This window comes from Typopeltis vanoorti, chromosome 20 (genome assembly GCF_054136105.1).
Source record: "Typopeltis vanoorti isolate ZY-2024b chromosome 20, IOZ_Tvanoo_1.0, whole genome shotgun sequence".
In the NCBI taxonomy this organism is placed as follows: Eukaryota; Metazoa; Arthropoda; class Arachnida; order Uropygi; family Thelyphonidae; genus Typopeltis; species Typopeltis vanoorti.
In genome coordinates, this window is record NC_143568.1 from 3,025,713 (window position 1) to 3,048,872 (window position 23,160).

At 33.6% G+C, this 23,160-nt stretch overlaps 1 protein-coding gene across 4 annotated transcripts in view; it reads right to left on the minus strand.

The window, feature by feature from the left end:
- Window positions 1-2,561: 2,561 nt before the first annotated feature.
- Window positions 2,562-23,160, minus strand: part of LOC150095195 (PC-esterase domain-containing protein 1A-like) — a 150,012-nt gene continuing 129,413 nt past the window's right edge. For all 4 annotated transcript variants that reach the window (XM_090410347.1, XM_090410349.1, XM_090410346.1 and 1 more), the window contains exons 7-8: window positions 11,289-11,436; window positions 2,562-2,895 (exon numbers count right to left, since the gene is read on the minus strand). In XM_090410347.1, the coding sequence (XP_090266473.1) occupies window positions 2,893-2,895; window positions 11,289-11,436 (151 nt within the window). In that variant the 3' untranslated portion in view covers window positions 2,562-2,892. The remainder of the gene's footprint in view (window positions 2,896-11,288; window positions 11,437-23,160) is intronic.

The following is a 23,160-nucleotide window of genomic DNA, read 5'->3' on the forward strand; positions in this document are numbered from 1 at the left end:
CTGAAACAGCCTCGCCTACTCCCCCATATGGGAACAAAAAGGCATTAGCTGATTTAAAAAAAAAATTTTTTTTTATTACACATGAAATAAGAATCACAAATATTGAACTCAGTGCTTTACTTTATGCAAATGTTGTTCTCTTAAATTTACTGCTGTACAACAAGACTAATGAATAAAAAAAAACCTGCCATAAAAAATATAGTGTGAAATCAACCATAAAAAGACATCAAAAAACTTACCAAGTGCCATAATCAGCACTATCCTCAGTAACTAACATCTTCTCTATAAATTTTCGAAAAGTCTAAATTTACATTTGTACTTTAATCCACCTGAGGTTAAACACATTATCCATGTCTCTCTCTATTTGGTTAAGTGTTTTTGTTAATCCTATTTTATTTTTGAAAACAACTATTAGACTTGGTTCTCTCCCTACAGCAAATTCATAGAGACCAAAAGGAATAGATCATTATAAGTGAAAGGTCACATTTTACTCACTAAATGAAAAACAAATTTCATTTAGTGAAATGCAATAATGCTTATGAGCTTTGGCCACAACAAGTTTACTATAATTGTATTTAGTACGGTAGCATTTGAATGTAGTGTAGACATGATAAAACATGTTCAACACAATATGGAAACACCTATCTTCTCAAATACTCTGTGCACTTTCTCTCTCTTCTCATGCTTGTACTGCTATGCTGTGCAACCCACTCTGATCACCATACATTTACTATCCATCATTAGTGAGACACTTAAGATAAAGAAGCAGAAGCAATTGGAAGTCAGACTGCTGGAATGAAATATATTACTGGAAGGTACAGTTGATGGAAACTGCAGAAGCCAGAGAGCTCTTATGTCCAGAAATGACAATATCTTACAACTGAAAAAAAAAAAAAAAAAAAACTGAATGAGAAACATTTAAATTGTGTGGTTTCAACCAAAATGCACTGATGTGGCATTAGTACAATTTGTATCTTGAGCTTGCAAAATTATGTTAAAAGATGGGTAATGCTTTAAAAAGCAAGCAATTAATGAAGAACATATTTGAATATTGTAATTATGTACATTGATAAATGTACATCAGATATACTTTGATGACTTGATAAATATATACTTTCATATTTCACTAAAATTACAGTTCCCTCCCTACTCCCCCCCCCTTTTTTTTTTCTCCTCTGAAATGGGAGAGTGTGGCCTGTTCATGAGGACAGGGTGTTCAAGAAAACAGGGTAATATACAAAAAATATACCCAGGATTCCTCTTTCACTCCAACTGCCACCCTTAATAATGCTCTTTATACAAAGTTATAAATTGATCATATGCTAATGTGATATTAGTCAATGTTGTCATTGTCAAATTGATAAGTTCAGCACTTGCCAACATGAGGAAACATTTCTGAGACCGTTCTGTTTCAATGCTAGACACCTATATATCAGGGATAAAAGGACAAACAGGATCAATCTTCAAACTAAGTGATGCTACTACTGAAATATTCACACAAATAACATAAGCATGTTCCTTATCAACCCCCCAAAACTACCAAAAATAACTATGTAAGCAATCCCAACAATGTATATATAATTTGCAACACATTCTCTCTCTAAGATATCTTTTTAGGTAGCATTTCCTGCAAATCTTATTTCTAATGAGTCTGAGAACTCACTTCCACTTTACCCCAGCCTGAACTTACACAGACTAGTAGCAACATGATACAATCCTATTGATTACTATACACTTTTTACAAATGAAGACAGAAAATGAAACAGCAAGTTCCATTCCAGAACTAGAATCACTCTTTCTTAAATTCTTTGTAAAGAATATCTTATTTCAGTCCTCTCAGTTGTAAGTTATTTCCCCTTCTTATCTAAAGAGCAAGTTTTTTTTTAATGGTTGGTTTCTATATGTTTGACTGGAACAGCTTTAACAATCATTTGTAAAAAGTTTAGTTAAATTTTAGCACATTCCTAAAATCTTAACGTTTCTGGATCTACAAGCATTTTATTCTTCTCATTCTTTCCCCCCCACCACCCCTGCCAAAGTATCAGTAACATTTTTCCATGTTTCAGCGAATTTGCATTCTAAGTGCTCACCCACTTTTCTCAATTAAAAAAAAAACACTTACCTGCTTTTCAAGATGCTACAGATCAAGCAGTGCTTCCAAATAGTTTCGAATAAAGAAGGAAAAAATTGTGTAGTTCTAATTAAGTAATTTGCCTTATTTTTGCAGTATTCTTCAATCTCTCAAGTTTTACAGCATTTTAATTCAGACCGTTGTAAGTTTATTACCTCAAGCTTTATTCAGATTTCCAGTCTTCTTATTTCCTATGAAATTTTCTGTGGGTCATAGGAGTTCACTCAATAAGAGTGGGCAAGTTTAATAAAGGTAGTTCTCTCAATTTTTTTTTAAAGTTTTAAACTACAAATTATGCATTAAAAATCATTAAGGACTTAATCCCTAGGCTAAAAATAAATGTTTTTCTTTGATTAAAAATAAAAACCTTGACTGTACATTTACTACAATTTTATAGAATGAAAGATCCTTATCAGATATATTTCTTTATATATATATAGATAGATAGATAGATACAGATCTGGTTACATTACAAAACAGTGTGTACTTAACTGATGGTTACTTGTTTCATTAAAAAAAGTTCTTGAATAATTTAATTCTTTCATCTATTATGTGAGTAAAACAAAACAAGATGAAAAAAAAAGTGGTGTGATATGTTGGAAATGTATTAAACACAGCAAAAGTTTCAGTTATCAAATATAAAAAAAAAATATGGCTTAAAAAATCTCATTCAAATATCTGGTAAACACAGGTGCCAGTCTTTTCCTACTATTGAAGGCAAGTCTTGTATAAGGATCTGTTTCTTCTTACTTGGAATAATTTCACTGTGGGAATAGAGTAGCAAACATAAGCAATGCTTTCTGAATTTATTGATTTATCATATTTATTTGCTATCAATTGCAAAGTATCACAAATAAAATCCTATTGCAGACGACTCTCCTATCGCAGAAAATTATATAAGAAATAACAAATGAAATAATATAAGAGCAGCAAGGATTGAAAACAGTCATTTATGCAACTTATTAGACATAAGTTGTTCTTATTTGATATTATTTTCTTTACACTGTATTGCTTTAAGATCAATTTTCTTCTTACCATTAATCAAATATGATCACTAAGTATGTATAACATTGCTATATTTACAGAGGGTGCAAAACCTATAGAACTGGTACCACAGTACGTGTGCGGAGGAGGAGTAGCTGACACAGCTATGAGGCAATGATTTCTTAGTATATACTATATTAAAAAAATACATACAATACAATACAATAGCAGTATTCCATATATAGTGATTAAATTTAAAACAAAAAGTTGAAGTATATTCTCCAAAGCCTAAGTATGGTTTACAAATGATTTAAAAAACATGTACTTGATCAGAAAATGATTTGAGAGAAAAAAATGATAAGAATTAAATTTAAATATAGCCTATATTCTTTGAATCAAAGAAAAAGGTCATGCAAAACCTGGTGTGGTGATAGAGTCAAAGCAGGTGGAATAATGGACAAACAAACACATTACCATAAAGGAACAGTATAATAATCAATGCACAAAAGAACTATATAGTAAGAATATACTGTTGAGATGATCTTGTCACCAAGCTACAGGTTTTATCTGGAGGCAGGATGTGAGATCAAAAAAAGCTCCTTAAAAAGTCTCAGTTGTATCTGTGCCAAATAAGTGCTAATTTTCTTCCATTTGGTTTTATCAAGAACAAAGTCAGCAACATTGTCTATACTAGTTAAATTCAAATCTAGCACTGGCATTATCTTCAGATGATAATTGATCTTTCTCTGTTTGGTTAAATGTGTTAATTTAAGCACTTTTTTTAAACCAAGGTTTATTAAATCATTGATTTAAATACTTTAGCTCTAATTTAATATTCACATTTTCTGGTGCTACAACTACAAAAAATTTTTTATTTTCAAGCCTTTCATAACTGTCGAATGCAGAGAGAACATGTACTCAGGTATTGTCAATTATTTAACTTTTTAACAGTAGTGACTGGAAACCACAAGAACAAAAATGAGAAATACCAGTTGCAGTATTTTGTTGGATTACAATTCAGCATCCCTGAAGTATGAAAAATTATCGTATCAAATAATTGGGGAAACAATTCAAAATTATAATGGAGAAAAGAACTAATGTCTATCATTCAAATCTAAGATTGAAGGATAATCTTAAAATGACCACTCAAATTTTTCAGGAAATTAATGCAGCCATTATTTACAAAATGGTGATATTACTTATGATGGCAGATATGAATGGCACCATAATCAGATACATTATGGGTACTAATCCAGGATGAAACTAGCAATATTACTTATAGACTATGTGGTTATCAACTTAATTTCTATTTCAGTATTGTATATTTGACATATTTTATGATGATTCTAAACAAATATTATTTCACCTATAGTAAGTAATATGCCTCTCCTGAGCTAGAACTGATTTTACAAAGTTTAGCCTGCTGTAAAGCAGGCTAAACTTTGTGTTAGATAATGAAATGGAAGAGAATAAAGGAATTCTCTTCTTTCTCATCCATGCATATACAGGTTGAGTCCTCTATGTAAATCTTCTCCATTTAGCTCTGTCTCTTGCTAACTTGGTCATCATTCTAGGTAAATGTGATCTATCCCTTAGCAACTGGAGCCATGTTCTTCTTGGCTTTGTTCTTTTTCTTCTCCCTCTTGGTCTGCTTACTTTTATCTGTCCATTCAACACAAAGTTCGGTATTCTAGTGGAAGGCATTCTTTGAAGATGTCCAAACCATCTGAGCTGTTGTTTATTGATACATTATGAAAATTATGGATACAACTACAGTATTAGAGTAAAACTTTAGTTTAATATAAACCAAAATATACACTCGACGGTTCGACTTTCACATTAAGGTCATCTTCTGGAGTATATGTATATATACAAAGAAACAAGCTGCACTACAATCTACATGGCATGCTAAAGTTACTGATCAAGCATTAAAACTATTTGCCTGACCTCAGGTGCTAAAAGAAAAAAAAACTCACTACATCAAAGCTAAAGTCCTGTTATTATTATTACCTATTAAGATACAAAGTTGAATTAAACTGGAGAGTAACATGTTCATACAGAAAATAATAGATAAATAAATAAACAGAAATTAAAATTATTTATATAAGTATACATATAAATTGCAACTGGTATGGATAGTGGCCAATAAAAAATGAAAAATTGTTTCGAGTCCTAAAGTCAGGGTTTGCTGGAAACTAAGTGGGCTGAATGTGTGCCATCTAAATTCTTGGGATTTTTAAGCCCCCATTATTATTAAGATTAGGGTGGTTAATCAAAATTTCACAGGCTTCTTTAAATTTCCGTTCATACCAAGTTTTTGTATGATGCAAAGAACAAGTACTTTTCCAATCAATTCAATGTAGGGTGTTAAGAGCATGATCTGATAGGTCTGCTCACCAAAATTATTATATTTAATGTATGTTTGTGTTCTTAACGGATAGGGATTGTACGTCCAGTTTCCCCAATATAAGGTAAGTTACAGGTGCAATAGATACAATAAACTCCAGGGTGTGCCGATAGGGAAAGAGGATCCTTAGAGGTGTTGAATATGTTTTTTAATTTTAAAGGTGGTTTAAAAGTGGCATTAAGATTATAATGATGTAGGATTCTATTAATTTTTTTCTGATAACCCTTTAATGTATGGGAGTGTTATGGTTTTACTGTAATCTATATTACTTTTTGATGAAGTTTAATGAAGAATTTTATCAATAGTATTTTTGCTATATCCATTATTTATAAATGTATTGCTAATAATTTTTAATTCTTGTTTAAGAGCTTGTTCATTAGAGCAAATTGTTATATCTCTGTTTTTGAGGGTGTTGACTCCAAATTTCTGTGAAGGGTCGTGATATGAGTTAGCATGTATATATTGGCTGGTGTGTGTAGGCTTAAGGTAAACAGTGAAGAATAGACTGCCTGATGGAAGATGTGTGACTAGTGTATCCAGAAACGGGAGTGAGTTCTGATTTTCGATTTCAATAGTAAATTGTATGCACTCATGTTGTTTGTTCAGGTGGCTAAGGAATGTGTTTAACGTTTGGTGGCTGTGTGGCCAGATAATGAAAATATTGTCAGCATATCTAAGCCAAACTGTAGAGTAAAGGAATCAAGAGCACATTGCTCAAAAGCTTCCATATAAAAATTAGCAATTGGGGGAGGTAGTGATGAGCCCATGGCCGTACCTTCTTTTTGTAGGTAAAATTTATTTTGTCACACGAAGTAACTGGAACATAGTACGTGAACAAAGAGAGCCATAATATTGGGTGGAAATTTGTTCTGTAGAAGAAGAATTGTGTCATTGATTGGTATATTTGTGAAAAGGGCAGAAACGTCAAAACTGACTAATAAATCATCCTTGCTGAGTGTTACGTTTTTAATTTTGTTTATGAAGTGTTGCGTGTTCTTTATATAGGGTGTTATATAAAGGTTGAATGACCTACCAACTCCTTCAGTGTTGACACTAATTTCTTGGATAGGTGATAATTAGGGCTGTCTATTCCCTCAACTATCGACCAAAGTGAAATGTTATGTTTGTATATATCTTGGGAACACCATATATTCTGGGAGAACGGGCATTGTAATAGGGTATTAGTTTTTAACAGTGTCTGATGGCTAAGAGGTGACAGACTTAAGTAATTTCAGAGTTTTTTCCTTTATCCTGTTGGTCAGATTATAATTCACAAACACTGATAGGTGCTGTTATCGTTGATTCATCTGATGAATATAAGTTGATCTGTCAAGGATGACCGTGGCATTACCTTTGTCCGATTTTGTTATAATTATATCTTGATTAGCCTTTAATGACTTTATTGCTGCTAGTTGTTTTTCTCAAATTGCTACATATGCTTTTCTTTTTATTCAAAACATTGCTGGTTTCTAAACGAATTTTATTAGCTATATTATTTGGAAGAGATTTAATGCCTCTTTCTATGTGGTATATAACATCAATATTATTAACAGTTCTAGGTGCTACTGTGAAGTTCAGTCCTTTATCAAGTAATGCAAGTTGACCGTTATTTAAGGTGTGGCTAGTTAGGTTGATTGCATGAACATTGCTTGCATGTGGTTGGTCGCTCCTCGTCTCACTTGTCTGTTGTTCACTGTTGGAGTTATTTGCCAGGGAAGCGAGAACCTGGTTGGTGAAATTTCCCTTTGTTTTAAGATATCAAATTTGGCCACTATCCATACCAGTTGCAATTTATATGTTAAAAACTGAAGTTAAAATTATATAAATAATTTTAATTTCAGTTTGCTTATTTATCTTTTATTTTCTGCATGAACATGTTACTCTCCAGCTTAATTCAACTTTGTAACCTAATAGATAATAATAACAGGACTCTAGATTTGGTGTAGTGAGTTTTTTTTTATTTATTATTATTATTATTATTTTTTTTAAGCACCAGAGGTCAGGCAAATAGTTTTAACAGTTGATCAGTAACTTTAGCATGCCATGTAGATTGTAGTGCAGCTTGTTTCTTTGTATATATACACATATACTCTAGAAGATGACCTTAATGTGAAGGTCGAAACGTCAAGTGTATATCTTGGTTTATATTAAACTACAGTTTTACTCTAACACGATAGTTGTATCCATAAAGTAAGCATGAAAGAAAGGGTTGTTTATTGATCTGATCCATGATGTCATCTCTGTAGTTTAAGTCATTTGTTTTATGTTCTGTCCAGTTGGTCTTATTTATTTTCCTTGGGCATTTCATTTCGAATGCTCGAATTTTTTGGATTTCTTTCTGGTTTAATTTCCATGCTTCTGCTCCATATGTGGCTGTTTTCTTTGTGGGGATTATGATAGTTTTGTAGAGTCTTAATTTGAGGCCTGCTGATATATTGATGTTGCTCCGTATCTTATTCATTTTGTTCACACCTGACCATCCTATACTGAGTCTGTGCTTTACTGATTCAAGGTTATTTTAGTTTATTTGTAATAAGGCTGCCAAGATATACATAACTGGTTCTAGTGGTTGTCCTTTGAGATTTACTGTTAGGTTTTCTTCTTTTTTGATTTTCATTACTTTTGTTTTGTTCCAGTTAATTCTCATTCTGTACTTTTTGCATTTACTATTTAGGCTGTTCATTGTTTCTTTAACTATATCTTGGTTTCAGCCAGAATGATAATATCATCTGCATATTTAATATAGTTTATGTTAGTTCCATTTATTTGTAGTCCTGGTTCTCATCTATGACATTGCATATTTCTTCTAGCATTAGTATGAATAAGTGAGGTGAGAGTGGGCATCCTTGCATGACTCCTTTTTCTACTTTAAATATATCAGTCTTTATTCTATCAGTTTTAATGAATGCTTTGGTGTCTTTATAGTAGTTTTTGATGAATAATAAGATTTCTGGTCTATTCTTGTATCTTTGAGGATTTGAATCAATTTATTTCTGTCTATTCGATTGAATCGAAGGCCTGTTTGAAGTCTATAAAGCAGCAGTATATAGGCCTATTGTGTTCCCAGTATTTTTCATATATGTTATTAACAGTGAAGATGTGGTCTATTGTTGATCTGCTGGTTCTGTTTTGAATGATGTGTGTAAAAACCTTATAGCTATGGCTTAAAAGAGCTATCTCCATTTTTAAATAGGTATTATGATTCTTGTCTTCCAATCATCTGGTATTTCTCCTGTGTCTATAATTTGGTTAAAGAGTTTTAATAGGAAGTTAGTCACTTTATGACCTCCAACATTTCCAGAGTTCTATGGGTAGTTGGTCAATACCTGTAGCCTTGGACTCTTTTCATTTGGCTTATGGCATGTAGAATTTCTTCTTTTATTATTGGTGGTGCCTTTCCTCTTCCTGTCTCTGTATTTATATTGTCCCAATCTTGTTCTTTTTTTTTAAAGAGAGTTTGGTGGTATTCTCTCCATATATTGTTTTTCTTATACAGATCTCGTTTCTTTGTTATTTTTATCCTTCATTTTTAGTGTTTTGGTTCCATATGATTTCATGAGCTCATTTAAGATTCTGCAGACTGTTTTGTTATCATTTCTTTTATTGGCTTCTTCACAGGCTTTTACCTTTTGTTCTAGCCAGTTGTTTGCTGTTTTGCACAATCTATCGAGTTTTATTTTTGAGCAGTCTAACGTTCTGTTTGTTTTATTCTGCGTTTTCTTTATTTAAAAGTTTTTTTGCATTTCTTTTTTCTTCTACAATTTCTAATATTTCTGCAGTGATCCAATCTTTATTTGGTTTAATAGTTGTTCCTAACATTTTTCAGGTGGTCTGTACCATGATTTCTTTACCTTGATTCCATAAATGTTCCACTTTGTAAGGGGGTCACTTGGATTATCTCAGGTTCTATTGCTTTTTCAGATTTGTTTTGCATAGCTTTGTCTTTGAGTTTGTAAAGGTCGATTTTTTTATGGGTCTTAGGTATGTTCTTCTTGAATTTTAATTTAATTATTTTTGCTGCCAAGATTTTGTGATCAGAGTCAAGATCTGTTTTTTCAATGTTCTTACATTTTGAACAGATGATTTCCAGTTTTTTCTGATTAGTATATAATCAATGCAGTTTTTGGTTAATCCATCTGGTGAGATCCATGTGTACTTATGTGAGAGTTTATGGAAGAAGAAGGTGTTTGTGACAAGCAGGTTATTTTGTTTACAAATTTCAAGAAGTCTTTCTCCTCTTTCATTCCTCTCATCCATACCTAAGTTGTCTCCATTACATCTATCATGTCTGGTGTGTATTTTCCAATCTTGGCATTGAAGTCTCCCATCACTACCATCACTATTAAAATTCTTTACTTGATTTGTTAATTTGGTATTCTAGGCAGTGATAGAAGCTTTCTAGATCTTCGTTTCCATTTGATTGATCTGGGATGTATATATCTGAATTATTTTGTAGTAGACTCCTTTTTCTTTTCCTTTTATTTTTATGCAATTATTCTTGGCCTTTATGGCTCTACAGATGTTATGGAGTTTATATTAAGTTGTTTTCAATTAATATGGAAACACGCTCTCTATTTATATTGTCATCTCTTCCTGAGTAAAATGTTCTTTCAAGGAATTCATCAACAGTTAAATCTCAAACTACCACTGGCATCCACTAACTTGATCTCACAGAGGAGTGCTGTTCAATTTAAGGATAAGCAACACAAATCATTATTTCTTAATTCTAAATTAAGAATTTAAAAATAATAAACAAATATATAGTAAGTAAAAAGTAATAAAAGAAAAGTAGTATAATTTTTAAAAAAAGATTGTATAATTAAAAGCATATAGTTAGCAGAGAATGTGAGTTCCTACTAATTATATATTTGGTTAAATCCTTTATCCAAGTGTAAGCAAACAAAGTTTGCACCTGAAGTATTTTCAGGACTGGGGCAACTCCTGGCAAAAGTGGTATTATAAGTTCTCATCACTTGCCTTAGTATCCCATAATGCAAAGCACATCTCCTTGTGGACATGTATAATACATTAAGGGAAGGGTCACAACCCAGACCGGTTTTGACCTTTATTGAAGTCTCATCAGTGGGAGCCAGACCCAGAGGTGATGATACTAAGGTGGAAGTAATGGCAAAGTCATATTTCCATATGCCAGTTGCCAAAAGGTGTAACACCTTATTATTAAAATTCTCCGGATTAGAGATAAGTTGATAGAAGTTTTCAGCATAGCCAAGTGAAAAATCTTCCATCAACTTATCTCTAATCCAGAGAATTTTAATAAAGTGTGACAACTTTTGGCAACTGGCATATGGAAATATGACTTCTCCGTTACTTCCACCTTAGTATCACCACCTCTGGGTCTGGCTCCCACTGATGAGACCTCAATAAAGGTCGAAACCAGTCTGGGTTGTGACCCTTCCCTTAATGCACAGCATTATACATGTCCACAAGGAGATGTGCTTTGCATTATGGGATACTAAGGCAAGTGATGAGAATTTATACCAACTTTGCTACGAAACTTTGTTTGCTTACACTTGGATAAAGGATTAAACCAAATATATAATTGGTAGCATAGCCAAGTGAAAAAACTTCCATCAAAATGTGAGTTCCTAACGTTGCCAAATATTGTAAGACATCAGTGATCTAATTTTACCTATTCTTGTTTTTATACAAACAGTACAAACAAGACTAAGTAATGATTAGGTCTTGGAATTAATATAACCATTTCAATTTATTAATCAAATTTTAAGATGTTCATAAATAACTTACAATTCTTTTTTGTTTGGGTAAAGGTGACGAATGATTAAATGTCCTTGGTTTTTTACGTTTACTTGTAGGTTGTCTATCTTTTGAAGTTGATTCACCTTTAGTATTAACAGAGCTATCCTCACTCAAAGATACATCAGGAACATTAAGTCTGAAATAGAAATGAACAGAAATGGATATATGTAATTGCTACTAACAGAATATTTTGATGGTGACCGATAAAAATTACATGGTTTTGATAGCCATCTGCTATTCCTATCTTATGGTTTAACACTTGTACATCAGGATGTGCAATGTTGACTAGTGTGAAAGCATGAGCCAGCCCAGTGTGAACAGCCCTGAGTCACTTATATATTAAATAATTCTGTATTCTAAGTTATGAAGAATGTACGGAATCAAGCATATCAGTCAACTTTAAACTGTGAGATTAAAAAAAAAAAAAAATCATAGATAAGTTCACTATAGTGATACTGATAGAGGTTAATATTTCTCCTTCCCTCTAAATTTATTCTCCAAAAATAAATACACTCAAAAATAAGAACAGTAGTGCATGTAATATTTTAAGTTTTAAATATATAACTAAAATTCTTCACATCTAACCCATCAGTATGCCACATTGTTTGAAGAGTAAAATTGCTTTATTCAGTACATAAAACTAGTTTCTCCTGACTTAGCCTGTCAGGGGAAAGATGTTACATTAAATGTTAAAGACCTAGAAAACATAATTATACAACATCAGGAACTTCAAGAGTATAACAGCATGAAAATTAGCTCAAACTGAATTAAACTATGTGCACCTAAAGGAAAGAGAACTGGTTGATACCATCACATTCTATAGCATTGTGTATGTCATAACCAAGGTCTGAGGATATCAAATTTTGAATAAATGAAGACAAAACTTGGTGCAGTATCAAGCGCTTAGTTTTATCTGCACTGTATCAGGTTGCAAAACATTTCTGAGGCTTCCTCAAATTTTCTTACAAAGCAACTGAGTAATATAAGATATTTCCATTTTTTGCCACAGTGCCTTAAACACTTATCTCCATACCATCCTTCAATGGGATGAGGACAATCTGCTCACCTTCAATCTCACCAAAATGTAGTATTGCCTTTTCTCTTGCAAAAGTGATCTCAGCAGATTTGTCTGATGATACAAGAATCACCAAGACAGATCAGATTTTCTGCTTGGACTGACATTTATCTTCAGCTTCTTCTGGCATAAACACATTACATTAATAGTCTCCTCAGTATCAAAAAAAAAAAAAAAAAAAACTAGGAATTCTCTTCTGCTTGAGATGCTATTTTTCATCCATCCAACTACTAATTCTATATAAATCCCAAATCCAGTTATACTGAGAATATTGCTAATGTCTGGGGTAATGTATCTAAAATGTTTCTAAAAATTCTCAATGTTATCCAATTCTAGAAGCAATTTGGCTCACAGATAATCCCATCCTTACAGGCTCATTTGAACTTTAACTCAGAGATGTAATCTTTCAGCTCTATGACTGTTCTATAGGTACTTTTCCATGGCCACTGTTCCAATGAACCATGATTCCAGTTTCCACATTCCTGTTAAAACAAGATCAGCAACTGTGTAGCATCGTTTTCACTGCAACTGCAAACTTCTCCTACTTCTGACCTACTTCTTCTCTTATTCCATCTACCTCTGTCTTCTGGAATATTCCCCCCCCCCACATGAATTATTCCTAAATTACAACTCTCCAAGAAAAATGTCAATAAAGTTCTTTATATATATATATATGTGTGTGTGTGTGTGTTTAACTCTATTCAGCATTATTTTAGTAAATACAAACACACTGTCAATATAAATTCTTACAGCCAATTTGACTTTCTCTGTTTTTAGGCTTGCACATCAAGACCATGGCTATGGGCTGAAGGTTTTATATGATAAAAGTATATCATCAAAGTGTTCCATAAATGATTAACACAATGTATTAATTTATTAACTAGGCTAGCTAAACAGATGGTCTAAGAATTGATGTTCACCATACTTTTGAATGCCTGACAAACTCTTCAGCTATTCAGGCACAGTTTTTTTTAGTGAACATGGCAAATTAAATATGGAAAAAGACAACAGCAAAGTCAGATGAATAAATTTGGAATAAGAAAGAAATTATTCAAAACACTAATTAGCTATATATAAGACAGTGTTCAAACCAATTTTAACTTATGGAACTGGGTTAGAAATAAAACACTTGATCAAAGACCACAGATATAAGAATTCTGAGAAAGATTAGCAGAGTGAACAGATGGCATAAATAGCAGTATCATATTAAAAATGAAGATATTAGGAAAGAACTTGCCATTGTTAGCATTCTGTGTTAGCAGAGCTAATCTTAGATGGTATAGTCACTTACACAGAATGGGAGAGGAAAGATTAGCAAAATGAGTGTAATTTGGCAGGAAAAAGATCCAGAGGAAGACCAATCTGTAGGTGGATTGAAACAGTAAAAAATTCCTTAGAAGACACAAACAGAAGATCTGATAATGTTGGAGTTCTGACAAACAGATTAATTTGGAGGAAAATTGTTGATCTGAAGTTAGTTATGGTGTAACTTTTTCATATAGCACTATCATAATATTCTGCACACCCTCTGATGATACATATCAATAATTTGATCTTGATAATGTGTGCAAATGTACATGCTTTGTTGGTTGCAACTGCTCATTGTCCCAGTCAATTTGGATATCTCACCAATTACAACTTTTCATTTAATCCCCGTAATCAACAGCACATTAACCCCCATAAGACTACTAACAGCTATAAATTCCTCTACCTAAGAAGTTATTCATGTATCAATTCCTCTTGTTGCAAACACTTCCAAGCATATCACTCAATTACTTTCACTCAATCTCCAAGTTGTATTTCATCCAATTTGTATATTAGCTTCTTTCTGTTCGGCTGACAGGCTCCCTGTTTCTGTAGTTTGCCATATTCAGAAAAAAAGGAAGATTATAATAGTCATCCACTTGGGTAAGTATCAGGGACCACATGTATCACCTGGAGCCTGAGCAACTGGGTCACGTCAAGAACTCCAGTTACTCTACTGGAGAACAGAATATCATCTATAAAAGTTCTAATGGAGGGACCATTATAAAAATGAAAATTAATTTAAAAAATGAAGCTGCTAAATAGGTCTAATCTAAAAAGAAATAGTAGTCTGTTTTTCACAATTCTGTGAGGTTGTTTTACTGAACACATGGCACTGAATATTTAAGTTATACTATCTTAAAGTCAACTTTCAGTATAGCAAACTCAGAGGTACAGCAAGAATAGTTTGTTATAGTGAATAGTTTTCTATAGTAAATTTCTTTTAGCACAGTCATTGTGCCTAGAGAGCTCATGTCAAAACTTTCCAGAATGAGCTAGTTTATTATAATGATGTGTGTGTGCTATAGTGAGTCAACTGTATTTAAAGCAATCAAACTATACACAGAAATGATGGTGGTCAGGAAAATACTATCCTTTTTAATTTCACTGTATCACTTTTTTTTTTTTTCAGCCATATGCTACTGTTCATGTCTTTAAATGTTCCATCTTTTAAATTATTCACTTTATTGAATATGGACTTGAATCAAAGGTTGAAACTCTGCCATTCTGTATGCAAATAAAAAATCAACAGTCAAATTACCATGAAACGAACAATGACCCAACATATGGACTCTCAATGTCAGTTGGTCAGAATTTTCATGGGACTTTTAAAGGTTGCCTCAATAGAAAAGTACCAAGCTATTTATTGTACAGGAACTGCATATTTTGTGTTCAGACTAAATTAGTTGCATTTAAGCAGGTGAGAATCTGTCTCCATTCCAATAAGTCTGATTTAATATATGGGAGTTATGACAATATTATTACCAGAACTCCAAGGAGTGAGGGACTCATTGAAAAAGGCCATATACACCTACAAGAAGTACCGTTTTCTTGAATTCATTCACACTACCTGCACTAGCCACCCTCAAAAGGCAAGCAATTCCAATCACACATCACTCAGAGAAAAATCTAGCTCTCACTTTTTTCTTGACTGCATTCATTCTCGATTGCCATGTGTCCTCTCATCCTCTAACCACCCTCCATAAAATAAAAAATTCTTTCTGTTGGTATCTTATATAACCCTTTCAGAAATTTGTAGGTCTATCACATCATCATCCCTCTTTTTTCTGTTTCTGTATGCTTAGAGTCGACAAATTCTCAACCTGTCCTCATATTCTATGCTTCACAATCCTGATATCATCTTTAACACTCTGCTTTGCACCCTCTACACCAACTCAGAAACCAGGAGACCATCCATACAAAACAGTTGAGGTGAGGTCATATCAAGGCTTTGTAAAAGGCAACACGACTTCTTTATCCTTACATGTCAATGATCGTATCGGCACAGCAATTATCCTCTGAATCACATTTGCAATCTCTGCTATATGGTGTAAAATCTCGAAATTATTTTTTTAGACAAATTTCGCTAGAGATTTTCCAATTTTTTTGTCTGAATTTATAAGAAGAAAATATGCATAGTAAGATGTAAAAATATAAAAGAATAAATTACTGTTACAATGCACCTGCACTTTAGACTTGTAAAAGCTTAATAGGAGTTAAGCTGGATTAGCGCTGAATACCACCAAAATCATGAGGTCTGGTGGCCAGCGATGACGTCAGTTTTTTCATTGCTTCTGGCTAATCCTGGAATACTCCGAATTTAGAACAAAGGACTGAGAACAGAATAAAAGACAATGCAGCACGTGGTTCTAGGCTTTTTGATCCTTGGTCACATGAGGTCTGCAGGGCTCCTTCCCTAGTTCCAGGATGATCGTTCTTCCCACTGCCGACGCCTGATGTTTCACCGCTGCCAACTTTCTCTAGGCTCCCAGTAGCTACGGCAGAACCCCAGCGCATCTGACGAAGAAAAGCTCTCGAGGATTGACCGGACGAAAGACGTTCCAGTTCCAATGTATATTACGGAATGTAAGTCGGACTTTCCTCTCGAGATTGTTAGCAAGTAAGCCATTAATTTGTTGTAGTATGTTATGAGTATGTAACTCAAAATCTTAAAGGATTGAGAGAGAGATTACTTGTTAACTAGCAGGTAAATTGAATGTGAAATAATGGAAGAATATGTATGGTTAAGTATGTCTAATTCATAAGTTGTTTGTGATAGTGTCTGAATTTGTATCAATTAAGTATTGATTGTGTTGGAAGAAAGTTAATGTGATCCTTTGTGGAATATTTATGCATGCTTGTAAGCCAAGTTGTGTCATAGAAAACACTTTTATATCAAGGCACAATAAGTCTTTCTGATAGTGAAAGCACTATAGTTTCTGTTGCTCATTTGCTCAGATAGCAAATAATTTTGTGTGTTAAAGTGCTTTTGATTAAGTTAATCTTTAATTAACCTTTATATGCTCTGTATCATATCTTTTAGTTTGATAATAAATATGTTTTTGTTTTGCAATTACCTGGTTCTCATTCCTTAGCCAATGCACTATCCCGAAAATATTAACGAGCCTGCAGGAATAGAATACAGTAACACGCCACGACTTGCATGAAAGGAAATTGTTTAGAAGTATTAACTTATATCTTCTCGCCCTGACTTTCAAACATAAAAAGATCAATTAAGTGGCACAGTCATTAAGATCAAATAAATTTCTTAATTGATATTGTGCGATTGCTCAGGGACCTTTACATTAGACAGACTTACAACATGAGGTCCAGCTAACCGCAGAAAAACGGGGGGGGGGGGGGGGGGGGGTAGAATAAGTTTAAGTTAGAATGCAGATAAATAAGCCAGAATAAGATAATGTCAAGAAAAGACATATTTTACAATGGCACCTGAACTCCAAGGTTTAATTAACTTAAAGATTAAGTTAATCTTTAAGTTAATTAAAGATTAACTTAATCCTAGCATCACACAAATAAATGTGTGATGAGGTACCAGAGTTGTTGAATCAATTGAATAAGAATTTGGAAATAGTGGCTGATAGGATATCATATCAGCACAGGGAAGATTCTACAGGAGTGGAGAGAATGTATGATAATTCCAATGCTCGAAAGTGATGCAAAAAAATAATGTATCTATCAACATAATTAGAATCTTCTTTGGTGCAGTGGTGAAGATTTTGGAAAAGCTGGTAAGAGCTCACATACCGAAATAACTTGAAAGAATCTAAATTTTGTAATTATGATTTTTTATTTATTGTAGATATTTAATTTTAAATTAAAATGAAAGCTTTTAATTTGAAACAAATCCATTCCTTTGACAAAAGAGGTGGTCATTATTTTAACTGAATTCTAGAATAGTGAAAATGGGTGGTTGTTGGTGCCTCATGTCAAATCTATAGTTCTGGCTATGCTTATGTTATTCCTTGGCGAGTTTATTTTTTGTTTTGCCAAACATGTTGCAATCTTACCGGCTGGTTGATGGGCGAGAGTACCCAAGTTGCAATTAGTGTACTGTTAATACCATGAAATGTGTAACAATTGAAGTCCAACAAAAGTACTGAATGAGGAATCTAGCCCTGTAGCCACCTAATTTCTTTCTTTCTTTTTCTTCTCTCTGGGCAGTATTTATTTTCTTTTTTTACATATACAATAATATATATAAAAAACATTCAAATACCTCAACAAAGAATAATATATTCATCCTTCCCCAAAAAATCAGAATATAGTTTTGCAAAGATTAGTATTTCTTCTATAAATTATTCTGTATAAAGAATAATTGAGAATGACTATTTAAACACAGCTTCATTCAGTTTTTCTTTAAGTGAAGAATTGGTAATTACATGACAAATTTCAGTAGTCTATTTTAAAAATGTCTGCCCTAGGCACACCTCATAGCTTTAGCTGCTTCCAACACTGAACAGTTCTACCTGGGATATATTATTATTATTATTATCTGAGATCTCCAGGGAGTCAAAGACTCATCGAGGGAGGCTATATGTCACCTAAACCAGCTGTTACCCTTCCCCTATTTATTTATTTATTTATCGTATGGCTTGTACACATGGTTAAAAGACAATAAGATAAAATGCACATGAATATAGATAAGATACACATATATGATAATATGAATAAAAGAAAGTAAAACATCTACATTCAGGCAAATACAAATATGAAATTTATGACAAGCATCAGACAGAAGATTAATCATATTTTAACATTTAGGTTTTTAATCCAGTTGATCACCTCTGGGTCAAAAATATTCTTAAAGTCACCTGGATATGCCATCAGCTCACATTCCTGTACTATATGGCAAATGGTGTGGGTCTCGGCTCCACAGGGACAGTGAGGATTTGGTATCTTACCCCAATTTGAAAGTAAGTCTCCACATACATCATGGCCTGTACGAATCCTGTTAGCCGTCATCCATATATTCCTGGGCAGGTCAAGTCCAGATGGTTTTTGGAAGATGTTTATGTAATTATGAACTTTAGGTGATACTGCTTGGGACCACAGTACATCCCACCTACCCACCATACTGTCATTCTGGCTAAGAAACGGGCAGTTTTTATGGCAGGTCTGGATTTTAGTCTATTAGATAAAGCATCTGGAATAAATTCATGTGTTGGGAGGTTTTGGTTATTTAAAATTCTTTTATATTCACGAAGCCAGGCTTCCTGCCGTCGCAGTTTTGGAGGAGCAATATGGCTCAGAGTGGGGAGCCATTGTAAGGGTGTACTCCTAATGCAACCCGTTATTAAACGCAAAGTGGAGTTAAGTTGAGCATCTAGTTTATTGACATGGTAACTATTGAGCCAGACAGGAGCACCATACTCTGCTGCACTGTAAACTAGACCCACGGCAGTGCACTGCAGAGTTGTGGCACTTGAGCCCCATATAGTACACAGAGCTTCTGAACTATGTTATTTCTGGTGCGAACTTTAGCAGTGATATTAATCATATGCTGTTTATATGACAGAGTTCTATCCAGAGTTATTCCCAGATATTTAGGTGTGGGATTAAACAAAATTAATGTTCCATCAGCATATATCTCTGGTTTTTGATTTACAAGTCTATTGTTCAGGCAAAAGCAAGAGCATTCGGTTTTACCAGAATTTGGTGTTAATCTCCATTTTTTATAGAACTGTCATAAAGCCGACAGATCATTTGTCATCTTCAGTTCTTTTTATAGACTTCTCGCTGATCGCCAAAGCTAGATCATCTGCATAAGCAAACTTCCTGCTGGCTGTTTCAGGAATATCTGTGATGTAAAGGCTAAAAAGCAGTGGTGTGAGCACCTGAGGTAATCCATTCTTAAGCCCTCTGTTTACTGGGGCTTCCTCCAGAGACTGCCCTGAAGTATCGATCACACAGTAAGTTGTTTAGGAGATGACCTCAAGAAATTTAAATACGAGTCCCTCCCTCCAAACAGTATCCGCTGTTTGGATGGAGGGACTCGTATCATAAGCCGCTGTTAAGTCAATAAAGACTGATTTAAAGTCAATAAAGACTCGTTGACATGAGATGCACTCACTACTTCTAAAGGCAAACTATTCCACTCACTCACTGAGCAGTGAGAGAAAAATCTCTAACCCCCTTTTCTTGACTACAAACAATTCCAACTTGCATGGATGAAAATGACGAAATGAATATAGATGAATTACGAAAAATAACAAAAATTTCTCTGTGGAAGGATAATAGAGTAGTGATGCATACTACCTGAGTCAAAAGGAAAAAATATCAAGCACACGTGTGTATGTGTGTGTGGACTATGCCAGTTCATGAGTATGTGACTAAGATAACATTTATTTTTAGTGACAACACGATGTTTCATATTAATTGCACAGGATTTCTTTAGGTGTAAACATATAAACTAGGAAACTGGTAGACAAAACAGTAAGGACTAACAAATGTGACAACTATTATGCAATTATAGAAGAAACTGATGTTATTTTAAAATATTTCTAATTCTTCAGAATGTTGTGCTTGTTTACTCATACACATGCACATGTTTGGCTAATGAAGGCCAGGATGTACTCAGACAAGTTGATACTTGGGTTAATATTTAGATGTTTAGAATCTAATGCCATTTGCAAAGCACCTTATGGATCAGCTGAAGAGAGTATATGTGATGACATAGCTGAAACTCTCCAATATACATATATATATGTGTGTGTGTGTGTGTGTGTGTGTGTGTGTGAGAGAGATAATCGGCTTTACTCGGTTGTTGTGATACATTTTAAAAACACAGATTTAATGACTAAAAACCGAGATAACTTATAAAGATTTTAATAAGAATAATACAACTAGTTTCGGCTTATAACAGCCTTCCTCAGGTATTCTTAAAGGACAAGAATAGTAATAAACATTGAAGTATCTAAAAAACTCGAAATTACAGGTAAACATTGCCACACAATTGATACATAAAAAACGTATTTTTTCAAGTTGTTCTAACAGGCGTGCCATTGTTTATTGCTAGTGTGCGTGCAGGCTCACGTGAACGCCAATATTGAATAACTGCAGCATGGCTATCTGGGATGTTATAACTCAAATTGTTGTTTAAGTGGACAGGGTTCAGCAGGATTTCCCTTGATTCTACAATTTTCCTCTCAAACTCATCATCATCACAGCGAAAGATAATTTTTCAAATAATCCTAATGATGATCAACAAAGCCACTCCGTTTGCTGGGATAGATCAGAAAATATCTTTCGCTGTGATGATGAGTTTGAGAGGAAAATTGTAGAATCAAGGGAAATCCTGCTGAACCCTGTCCACTTAAACAACAATTTGAGTTATAACATCCCAGATAGCCATGCTGCAGTTATTCAATATTGCCGTTCACGTGAGCCTGCGCGCACACTTGCAATAAACAATGGCATGCCTGTTAGAACAAGTTGAAAAAATACAACATTTTTTATGTATCAATTGTGTGGCAATGTTTACCTGTAATTTCCAGTTTTTTAGATACTTCAATGTTTATTACTATTCTTGTCCTTTAAGAATACCTGAGGAAGGCTGTTATAAGCCAAAACTAGTCATATTATTCTTATTAAAATCTTTATAAGTTATCTCGGTTTTTAGTCATTAAATCTGTTTTTAATATATATATATATATACATACATATACAGGGTGTTCGGGATAAATTTGACATATTTATAATTAATTATATTTTTCCGTAAGTTACATGTATTAACACACACTTCTCTTCATTTAAAAGTTTGGACCCTTCTTCATTCATATACAAGATGTCAGAAAGGATGGATAGCTGGAACCCACCTGAATCATGGAAGAGAATAACTTGTATCATGATGATTCGTGCCCGCCATCAAAATAAGGATATTACGACTGCTGCCCAATGCTCCCTGAATACAGTAAAAACAATCAGGCATGAACTAGAGACTTGCAATGGTGACTACGAGGATGTAGCAAGAAGAAAGATCCCTAGCAGACGATCTGATTGCGTTCGTACAGCAGAATTCCTCGCAAATCTGCAGGAACAGGTGTTGAAGAACCCTGGCATTGGAATTCGGGCTTTGTTCGTGGAATTGCTAACTGTAGTCAAGCCCTGGATAACAAGGGTAGCCAATGGTAGGCCGTATGTATGGCAGCAGGATTCGACCCCTTGCCACACCTCTGGGAAAAGTCAAAAATGGTTGTCTGAAAATTTCTACGACTTCACCAGTCCAAATGTTTGGCCTCCAAACTCCCCAGACCTTAACCCCATGGATTATTTTGTATGAGGCGCAGTTGAAAAAGACACCAATCGCACTTCCAGTAATACAAAAGCCCAGTTAATGGATAAAATTAAAACAGTTTTTGCGGCCCTTCCCAGGGAGACTGTAGCATCAGCTTGTTCGAGGTTCCGAAGCAGAATTGAAGCTGTGATCGATGCTAATGGTGGTTATTTTGAGTAAATCTTGTTGATAGTATTGTAATTAACTCTGCCTGTAATGTTTTTTTGTCAATTCATTAAATTTAATAGATACAAAGAAGATTTTCTTTTTCCTTACAAAACTGTCAACTTTATCCCGAACACCCTGTATATATATATTAAAACCTTTTTAATTAAATCTCGGTTCTAGTCATTCAATATTTTTCATAAAACTATATATATATATATATATATATATATATATATACACACACATATATACACACACACCAGTATATAAAAGCATAATAGAAAAATGCAATAATGGTTAAAAAAAATAACTTGTTTGGAATGTGAAAATTCTGACTTTGAACATAATACGAGAAGAACAAGTTATAGCAGGCAAAACGACAAATCACATACAGACAGGAAAGAAATCTAAGTGTATAAACAGATAGCATTCAGAGAAATTATGAGTTTTAATTGAGAACAAATAAATGCACATCTTGAATACTTCAAAAAAATATGCAGCCTAAAATGAATTAACTGTAAATATGAATTTGCACAATTTTATATAACCCTATTGGCAATTAACAGGAAATAAAGATTAGGCTAAGAAACAGAATCTTAGTTCTGTAGCACAAATGGCAGAAACTGGTAGTTTGTGCATTACTGAAATCTTTTAGAAAGGAAGAACAAATAGCCAGATTTTTAACATACAACAAGCAAAATATGCACTATGAAATTTCTTCTTGTTCTGAATTTCTTAAACCATTGGTAAGAAGCCATGATATTTATTCAGCTCCTGGCCTTTAAACAGTTAAATAAATTTAATGCTTTGTGTTGAATTACTTCGTAGGTGGCATGTCATCAGCTATTAAGCACTTAACATTTCTTCCATATTTCCTATAATATTATGTCTGATAGTTTAGATATGGTAAAGTCACTACAATTTTGAACAGAATTTTATTTGCATGAGTTAACATTGTTTTTAAAGTTGATTGCATCAACCAACCCATCTCAATGGCTATGCTACATGGTTTTTTCTCC